Source organism: Ursus arctos, unplaced genomic scaffold, assembly GCF_023065955.2.
Source record: "Ursus arctos isolate Adak ecotype North America unplaced genomic scaffold, UrsArc2.0 scaffold_19, whole genome shotgun sequence".
Classification (NCBI taxonomy): Eukaryota; Metazoa; Chordata; class Mammalia; order Carnivora; family Ursidae; genus Ursus; species Ursus arctos.
In genome coordinates, this window is record NW_026622863.1 from 50,441,286 (window position 1) to 50,450,022 (window position 8,737).

The 8,737-nt window shown below is 57.5% G+C and overlaps 2 protein-coding genes across 2 annotated transcripts; one reads left to right on the forward strand and one right to left on the reverse strand.

Annotated features, from left to right (window-relative positions):
- The first annotated feature begins 1,254 nt into the window (after positions 1-1,254).
- Positions 1,255-4,834, forward strand: LIN7B (lin-7 homolog B, crumbs cell polarity complex component). The gene is made up of 6 exons (XM_026481865.4): positions 1,255-1,336; positions 1,744-1,862; positions 2,137-2,208; positions 3,045-3,254; positions 4,223-4,386; positions 4,725-4,834. The coding sequence occupies exons 1-6, from the start codon at positions 1,300-1,302 to the stop codon at positions 4,744-4,746; spliced, it is 624 nt and encodes a 207-aa protein (XP_026337650.1). The 5' UTR covers positions 1,255-1,299; the 3' UTR covers positions 4,747-4,834.
- Positions 4,835-4,937: 103 nt separating this feature from the next.
- On the reverse strand, positions 4,938-6,462 carry CUNH19orf73 (chromosome unknown C19orf73 homolog). The gene is given in 6 exon segments (XM_044378078.2): positions 4,938-5,000; positions 5,051-5,086; positions 5,088-5,135; positions 5,137-5,292; positions 5,294-5,434; positions 6,367-6,462. Coding segments are annotated over 6 exon segments (540 nt in total).
- Between the last annotated feature and the right edge of the window lie 2,275 nt (positions 6,463-8,737).

An 8,737-nucleotide genomic window follows, 5' to 3' on the forward strand; every position in this document is an offset into this window, starting at 1 on the left:
TAGGACAGGAGCTGGTGCTTTTCAATATTAGCCCTTCTGTGTTCTTTGATTTTGTTTTCACTGTGAACATTTGTTAGTGTTGTTATTAAAATGAGAGAAAAAGAAATACTATAAAGGAGAGGGATAGACATACCTGCTCCATTCCTCTCACTTGGCAAAAGTCCTTTTCAGGATTCCATTTCCCCTTCCAGCTAATGGTGTGGTGGGCAGCAGTCAGATTTTCCACAGTCTTGTCCACGTTTCCTACATTTCTTTGGCCTCTCTAGAGTATATCTGATCCTACTGCCCATTTCTTTTTAAAAAGCATTCTCAACGGTTCCTCCCACCTGGTTTTCCTCCTACTTTCCTGCCATTCTTTATCTTCTTCCTAACTTTGAAATGTTAGGAGTTTCAGGGATTCAGTCCCAGGGCCTCTTCACTGTATATTATCTTGCCCCCAGCTAATGAACACAACTAATCACCAAGACAGGTCCAGACATTTCCAAATCTGTCCACCTGTCCTTCCTGTCTCCTATCCACGCTCAAGCCATCTCAGGATTGCTGGGAGAGCCTTCTGGCTGGTCCCCCTGCTCCCACTATTGCTGCGATCGAATCCAGTCCCCGCACCGTGGCTACACGGATCTTAAAATACACATTTGAATATCACATTTTACTCTCAGGAGTTTCCATGAAGTCCAAAGTCCTCATGTGTACGCCAACACACAAGGCCGTGCATGACCTGCGTCCTGCCTACCTTCTCGCCATCATGAACCATTCCAGTTCTTACTTCGTGGGCTCTTTCTGCCTGGAAGATGATTCACGCCCCACCTCCTGATGATCTTCCCTCCAAGGATTGTCAGTGGCCCTCCTAGAACAACACGTCTTCACTCCCAGTTTCTCATCACAGCCGTAGTTGGTTGTCTACCTCCCCTCCCGCACAGACCAAGCTCCTTGAGGGCAGTGGGCTTGTCTGCCCTGCTCACCATCGTGTCCAGATGTTTAACATAACGTTTGTCCAGTGAACATGGAGAAAAAAGAAAGGGGAGAGACAGGTGTAGCGGGCAGGGCAGTGAAACAGAAGGAGGTGCAAACAAGCTGCAAGAAGAGGGGTCGCAAACGGGACAGACGGTTGGCGACTGTGGGCTGGGCAGCCAGACAGGCGTGGCAGCAGGTGGGGCGGTCGCGGCGCCCGGAGCTGAGCGCACGTCGGGCCGCGCCCCCGCAGGGGGCGCCAGCCGCCCGGGGCGTGGCCTCGCCTAGCCCCGCCCCCCTCGCCGGAGACCGGGCAGGCGGGCGGCTCACGGCGGCGGCGGCGCAGACATGGCTGCGCTGGTGGAGCCGCTGGGGCTGGAGCGGGGTAAGCGCGCCAGGGGGCCCTGCCCACCGGCCGCGGCCCGCGTCCCGGACCCCGGTCCCCGCCCCTCCCCAGCCAGGCCCCGGCGGGTGGGCGGGCAGATCGAGCGGGGGTGGGCGGGGCGGGGCGCCGCGGTTTGTGGGTGTGGGAGGGTCCGTGGGCTTAGCGGGCCCAGGAGGGGCGCCCACTGCACAGCTCTTCCTGTGTGCGTATGGGCATCCTGGGGCGCAGGGCGCCTGGCCGGCCGCAGTCTCCCCTGCCCCCGGCGACTCTGCGGGTGTCCGACTGGGACTCGGCTGTCTTTCCCGGGATCTGTCAGCGCTCGCCCTTAACTCGGCTTCTGGCCGCATCTCTCCGTGCTTCTCCGCGTCTCTGACTTTGTGTCTCTGCGCCCCGCCCCCGCCCCGCAGACGTGTCCCGAGCGGTGGAGCTCCTCGAGCGGCTCCAGCGCAGTGGGGAGCTGCCCCCGCAGAAGCTGCAGGCCCTCCAGCGAGTCCTGCAGAGCCGCTTCTGCTCTGCCATCCGGGAGGTGAGAGCAGCGCGGCGCCGGGGCACAAGCGGTCGGCCGCTGTCCTGGTCGTCGCCCGGAGCCCAGGGACTACGCCTCCCAGCAGCGCCGGGGGCGGCCCGCCTTGGGGTGCCCGCGCTTTAGCTCCGGGGTTCTTCGGGAGTTGTAGTTTCCTCGGGCTCCGGGTTGCGGGGGACGGGGCCGATCCTTGGGTGGGAGGGTCTGCGGTCCTGGACTCGGGCATCGAAGGGAGGAGGGAGCTGCTGTTTCCCTGATGCTGCGGCGTCTTCACCAGGTGTATGAGCAGCTCTATGACACGTTGGACATCACGGGCAGTGCTGAGATCCGGGCCCATGCCACAGCCAAGGTGGGTGCCCCCTACCCATCCCTCATGGTATCCACTGAACTGCATGGTGTAGCTTAGTAACTTCCTAAAGTCAGGTATGCCTGTTTTTTCATGACTTTTGCCAAATCTATGTACCAGCGTTACTATTATTTACTGATATTATAATCTCATATGTTGTACTTAAATGTCATATAAAGGCATCTTGAGCAACTTCAAATGGAAACTAGTGCCATATACCTGACAAGAAGATACCTTCGAACACCTATACAATGAAATAGCATGAAACAGTGAAATCTTTTTTTTTTTTTAAGATTTTATTTATTTATTCGACAGAGATAGAGACAGCCAGCGAGAGAGGGAACACAAGCAGGGAGGAGCGGGAGAGGAAGAAGCAGGCTCATAGTGGAAGAGCCTGATGTGGGGCTCGATCCCATAATGCTGGGATCACACCCTGAGCCGAAGGCAGACGCTTAACCGCTGTGCCACCCAGGCGCCCCTAAACAGTGAAATCTTTTTAAACTGTAGTTGTATGCTCTTTCTTGCTGCTTCCTGGAGGCTCTCAGCTCCTTCCAGGCCTTGTTTTTCTCTATTAAAAGTCGAGATTGGCAAGCGTTGAGTATTTAAGACACGCTCACACCAAGTGGAGATGTTCTCTTTGACATGTCTGAAGCATCCAAAGTGAATTAAGAGACACTCATTATTACAGTGTGAGCTTGTGTTGAACTGTGGCAGGTGTCGTCCCGTGTGGGAAAGTGATCTGGCCCAAATCGTTCTCCGTGGCCCAGATCCCCCCCCCCCCCATCAGCCTGCGCACCATGGAGCGGCCCTCACCTCCCAGGGCTTTCTCTCTCTCCCAGGCCACGGTGGCTGCCTTCACAGCCAGCGAGGGCCACGCACATCCCCGGGTAGTGGAGCTGCCCAAGACAGATGAGGGCCTGGGCTTCAACATCATGGGGGGCAAGGAGCAGAACTCCCCCATCTACATCTCCCGTGTCATCCCTGGAGGCGTGGCTGACCGCCACGGAGGCCTCAAGCGCGGGGACCAGCTGCTGTCAGTGAACGGTGTGGTGAGTGGCGACTGAGGCTGGGCTTACACTCTGTTCGAGGTAGCACAGTCCCTGCTGTTATTCATTCAACATGCAGTGGTGGAGTACTGCGTGCTGGGCACTGCTACAGACCCTGAGAGAAGTTTGCCTCAGCTCCTATATTCAAGGACTCCCTTCTTGGTGCGGGAGATTGACTGCAATAGTCCTAATCTGGGGAGGTATAATGAAGAAGCACAAAGCATTGCAAGAGCCCAAATGTGGATCTCACCAGACCAGTGTAGATGAGGGAAGTTTTTGCAGAGAAAGGAACATTTGAGTTGGGTTTTGAAGGACAAGGAGTTCTCCAGGCAACTAAGGTAGAGAAGAGTATTAGCAGCTAAGGTGTTGTAGGCACTGGCTGTGACTGTACACTCCTCCGAGCCGAACAGAAAGGGCTTAGGTCTAGAATTAGACAGCAGTACAGCTGGATCGGGAGTGGGGGCTGGCTATGCAGGGCCTGAGTGCCAGCCTGAGAAGCTGGGATTTTTGTCTCAGGGGTTCTGGGGAGCCATGGGAAGTCTGTGAATAGAAGGATAGGCTCAGCTTGGAGGTTGAGAAGGACCCCTTTGGGACTCTATAGGGGACGGACTGAAGGCAGAGACTGGAGGCCAGAAGTTCTAGGGAGGAGGCTAGGTGAAAGTCCATTGGAGAGAGGATGAAGCCTGAGCTGGGGCCAGGTGGTGGGGACAAAGAGGAGGGAGTCAGCAAGAGGGAGGGGGCTGGGGATTAACAGGCTTTGGGGACAGAGGGGATAAAGATGGACCTGGAGGTCTGGCTTAGTGAGTGAGGGCAGATAGGGCTTGTCCCCGACATGAAGGTTTTAAGGGGGGACACGAGGCCTTGACATCTCGGGCTGGTACCAGGCCCACCAACAGCAGGTCCCATTTCCAGTGTTGGGCTGGATGTGGGTGGTAGGCCCCAGGCCCAGGTGTCTGTGCACTGCCTTGCAGAGCGTTGAGGGTGAGCAGCACGAGAAGGCAGTGGAGCTGCTGAAGGCAGCCCAGGGCTCCGTGAAGCTGGTAGTGCGTTACACACCTCGCGTCCTGGAGGAGATGGAGGCCCGCTTTGAGAAGATGCGCTCTGCCCGCCGGCGCCAGCAGCACCAGAGCTACTCGTGAGCCCTTTGCCCCCACACCCCTGGCGTCCCTGTTGCCTCCTTTATCCCCAGAGTCCCAAACCAGGCCAGTGATTTCTGGGACCTTCATGGCTACCTCCAGCCTTGGCTCCTCTCCCTGGGGTTCTGACCCTTGACCCCGACCCAGGCTCTTACAAGCCATTCTGGCTAAATCCCTTGGGGACACCCAGCTCACTGTCATCCCAAGATCTACTCTCCGGAATCCATCATCCACTTCCCTGGGCCCTTGGCTCTGGAACCCCGGTCCTGGTTCTCTCCCAGGCCTCCCCGGGTCCCCTCCCCTGAGCTTGGCTCCCATCTCTTCACTCTCTCTGCAGGTCCTTAGAGTCTCGAGGCTGAAACCACAGTATCTGGACCCTCACCCCGCGCCCTACCCTGTACAGTATTTATTGTCACCGGCTCCTTATTTAAAGATCTTTGACCCCCACTGAGTGTCTGTGTGTCTGTCTTGCATCGTGGGGTTAGAGTGTCTTGGGATGTGGGGGAGGGAGAGAAGCTGAAATCTAGAGCAGGCCGGGAAGAAACCCTTTTCAGAGTCTGAGAGCAGAGGAAGAGTTTCCCCCAAGGTCTGAAGGCGGAGGCTGGCCGGCTTCCTAGGCATAAGTCCAAGGCGGAGGCTGGGACCCTGTCTGGGTCCCAGTACGGGGTCGTAACCGAAGACAACGCCGCCTGCCCTTAAAGAGAGACTGAGGGCGAAGGCCAAGCCCCTTCTGTAGCTGGTCTGACAGCGGAGTCCTGAGAAGCTGCAGAGCCGGTGGGCGGCCTCTGTGTGGGCGGGGTGGAGCGAACCATTAGCTTCGTTCGCCAGGGGAGCCCTGCAGGCTGTACTATCATCAGCGTGGGGGGTGGAGGTGCCGCATGCAATTCCCGAGGTGGGCGCAGGGGGTGCAGAACAAGGTGCACTCGCCGACCCGGCATTTACCCCACCTTCCAACCTGAGCGCGTGTCTCCGGAAGCCGCCCCCGCCTTAAAATCCAACCTTTACTCCCACCTCACCGCCGGTCCAGCCCTCGCGTCCCGTGCGGCGCTAGGGCCGGCGCGCGCCACCTCCGAGATCCGGGGTCGCAACTTGCATTCCACGCCGCGCGCCACTAGCTCCAGGTGACATCATCCCCCTGCCGGACTCCGCCTCCCGCCCCAGCCGCCGCACGCCGCGCGCTTATTGGCCAACGCTCCTTGAGCCCCGCCTTCCGCTCTCCGCCCGCGCGACCCCTCCCACTCCGTGCGGAGGCGGGGTTTAGCCACCGGCAGGCGCCGACGACGCCTCCCATTGGCCATTCAGAGCCGTCTGTCAGTCTCCTGTTAAAGGGGCCACGACCGCACGGGAGCTGGGGTGGGGGGGAGGGAGGAGGAATTTTTTTTGGGGGGAGGTGGGATTTGGGGGGCGCTGGTGGGCACCCCTGGATCTGGCGGCTGCGGCCTCGCGGGGGGGAGGCTGAACGGTGATAGGGGCAGGGGGCTATTTTAGGGGGTAGAGGGCTGTGAGACCGTGAGGGGGAGGGGGGGTCCCTAGCGCCCAAGCCGGAGCCAGAGACGCGGAGCCCGCGCGAGCGGCGGAGACAGGGCTCCGGAGCTACAGATCCGGGCCCCGGCCGCCGCCAGGGGCCCCGCCCGGTCCCCCCACCCCACCCCACGTCCCTCCTGAAGCCCAGCTCCGCCCGCAGCCGCCGCGGACCAGGTAGGTAAGAGCCCGGCCCAGCCCGCTTGGCAGCGCCCACCCCGGGGACCCCTCGCCGATCCTCCCTCGCCTTCCCGAGATCTGGACTCCCTTCTTTATCCCAGGGGGCTCTGGAGTCCAGATTTCACAGCCCAACCCCAGAGACTCAGGCGTGCCCCTCCCGGCTCTCAGAGTCCCCAACCGAACCCTAGAATCCCAGGCGTACTGCCGCCTTGCGCCTCGTCCGGGGCCCAGGAGCCTGGATTTCCCAGTTCAGCCCCGGCAGCCCCCTCTGGACCTACATCCTCCTCCTCGGCCCATTCCCGGGAGCTCCAGACACCTGCCGTGGCTGTCTCAGACCCCCGGCTAGGGCCAGCTGCCCCCCGTTGGGTGTGCATAGTCCCCTATTCATGCACTCGGTCTTCCCATCTCCAGCCTCCGGCTTGAACAGCCAGCCTCCTCCTTCGGTCCAGGCCGGCTCGGAAGCCGCCCTGGACACAGGCCCGCTCTGGAGCTGTCCATGGTCAGCGCACTCGGCAGCCTCACCTCCCCCACCTCCCGCTGCTGCTGCCGCCGGGGAGGGGGCGCCTGCGGCGCGGGGAATACCCCCCGCAGCGCCTTTGACCCGGAGATACCCGGGGCCCTCTCCAACCCGGGCGCCTGGGCCTCAGCGTTCCGCTGGCGAGCCTCTCGGCCTGTCCTCAGTACCCCAGGTTTCTGGGACCCCGGCTGCTTCTTGAGGAGTCAGGGCTTCTGAATGTTCCTGCCTGGTCCACCCTTAGGGACCTTGGCATCCAGGGATCCAGCTCCCACCTGGCTCTGGAAGCCCTGTCGGTGCTCACTCCGTCTGGCTGAAGGCCCAGCTGGTAGCCCCCACCCGCTCAGGACCTGGGAATCCAGTTTCCCAGCTCTTGCCCCCTTTAGAGACCCAGTGCAACAGCCCCTGTGCCCCTCAGGCAAATACACCCAGCCTCCTGGCACCCCAGCATCTGCCTGCTTAGGGATTTGGGCACCATGACTGTCTCCCTTTGAGGGACTTGGAATGCAATTCTTAATGCAATTCTCTGGCTTCTGCCCACCTTCCCCCTTGGAGACCTAGATGCTTTGTCCCTGGTCCTGCATTGCCTCAGGGACCCAGGAGTTCAGACCCCAGCTTCTGTATTGCCCACCAAAACCACCAGCCACAACCCTCCTTCCCAACAAGGACTCAGGCTCCAAGCTTCCATCTCCTGTCCTTTATCTCCACAACGATTCAGGAGTCCAGGCCCCCACCAAGTATCAAGCCCATTAGCTTTTACCCTTAGGGACCCAGGTCCCCCCAGCCTCACAACCCTCCTCAACTTGACATCTCTAGTGGCCTTATTAAACCCCTGCCTCATCCCCATATCATCTCAGGCACTGGGCTCCCTGGGGGTTCTCTTCTCTATTCGCTGAGACCCAGTTTCTTGAGATGTTTCCAGCACCCTATCATGATGTTTCCGTCATGATGTCCCATCCTCTGAGTACAGCTTCTCAGGCTGATGAGCCAAACATACATTGCTTCCTCTAGATGTGTTCTGTGACCTGGGTTCATTAGATGATCTAGAACCTACCCACTATCTTCCATATTTCCAGTTAAACTGTGCCCTTGCAATGCTCTAGATTCTTTCTAAATCTTAGAACGCTCTCAGTCAATATCTCTGTTCTGTTTTCACCCATGGTATGCTCTCAATTCTAGGTTAGATGCTAAATTCTAGGCATGTATTTCCCCAGGGGAGTTCAAATGTCTTGATAATGCCCCCAAACCAAATTCTGATCCCACCTTCTCCTCACATATGTTCCAAATTTTTAGAAACAGTACTTGCTTATTCTCTGCTAAAATTTTATTTTAAGTGTGTTCTAGGCTCCAGCCACATCCTTGGCATTGTTCTAGATTCCGTTCTCTTCCCAGGGGCATTCTACATTCTAGAATATGTGTGCTCCAATTATGTGTTCTAGCCTTTCTCCAAATTGTGCTATCAATTTTAAAATGCACTTTCCTATTTTAGGTTCCATCCACTTCTACAGTCTTAAATCTAAAGGATTCTCACTGAAATGTTGTACATCTTCCTTTTTTCATGTACTAGGTTCTAGACCCATCCGTTCCCACCTTTTCTGTCCATCTTTTCCCTAATGTGACCTTCCTTTAGAACTTACCTCCTGGAGGACTGTGGGCTTCCTCCTCCATCTGCCACCTTAGCATTCTAAGCAGGCTCTAGGCCCATCTCCTCTTTTGGAGTCTTCAGCTAGAAATGTCCTCATTTCCAGAACATCTCCCCCACCCCTTCCTTTGCCAGCTCAGTCCTTATGCCAGTAAATTCTCAATTCCCAGCATGCTTCTGAATCTTCCCCCAGGCACTTCTAAGTTCCAGGCAAACTCTTTGCTACTTTCTAGGGTTTTTTCCCCCCACCCCCAGGGCATGTTCTGAATTCTAGAGTCTACCTTCTGCCTTGCGTCTGTCATCTAGACACATGATAACACCAAGAGTGTGACCCCTGCTATATTCTTTGTTACACCTGCATCCCTGTAGGTTCTGGGTTCTAGATGTCTCCTGACTAGGTTTGTCATGCATTGCACTAGGTATATTCTTAGATATCATTATGCTCCCCTCTGTGTTTGGGGTTCTTCAGTGACCCAGACCACTTTTTAATTTA

Bases quoted from the DNA above. Each gene is read 5' to 3' on its own strand.
- LIN7B (XM_026481865.4), top strand. From the start codon at position 1,300: ATGGCTGCGCTGGTGGAGCCGCTGGGGCTGGAGCGGG. The intron at 1,863-2,136 runs GTGAGAGCAGCG...CGTCTTCACCAG, and splicing joins TCTGCTCTGCCATCCGGGAG to GTGTATGAGCAGCTCTATGA. The intron at 4,387-4,724 runs GTGAGCCCTTTG...CTCTCTCTGCAG, and splicing joins CAGCAGCACCAGAGCTACTC to GTCCTTAGAGTCTCGAGGCT.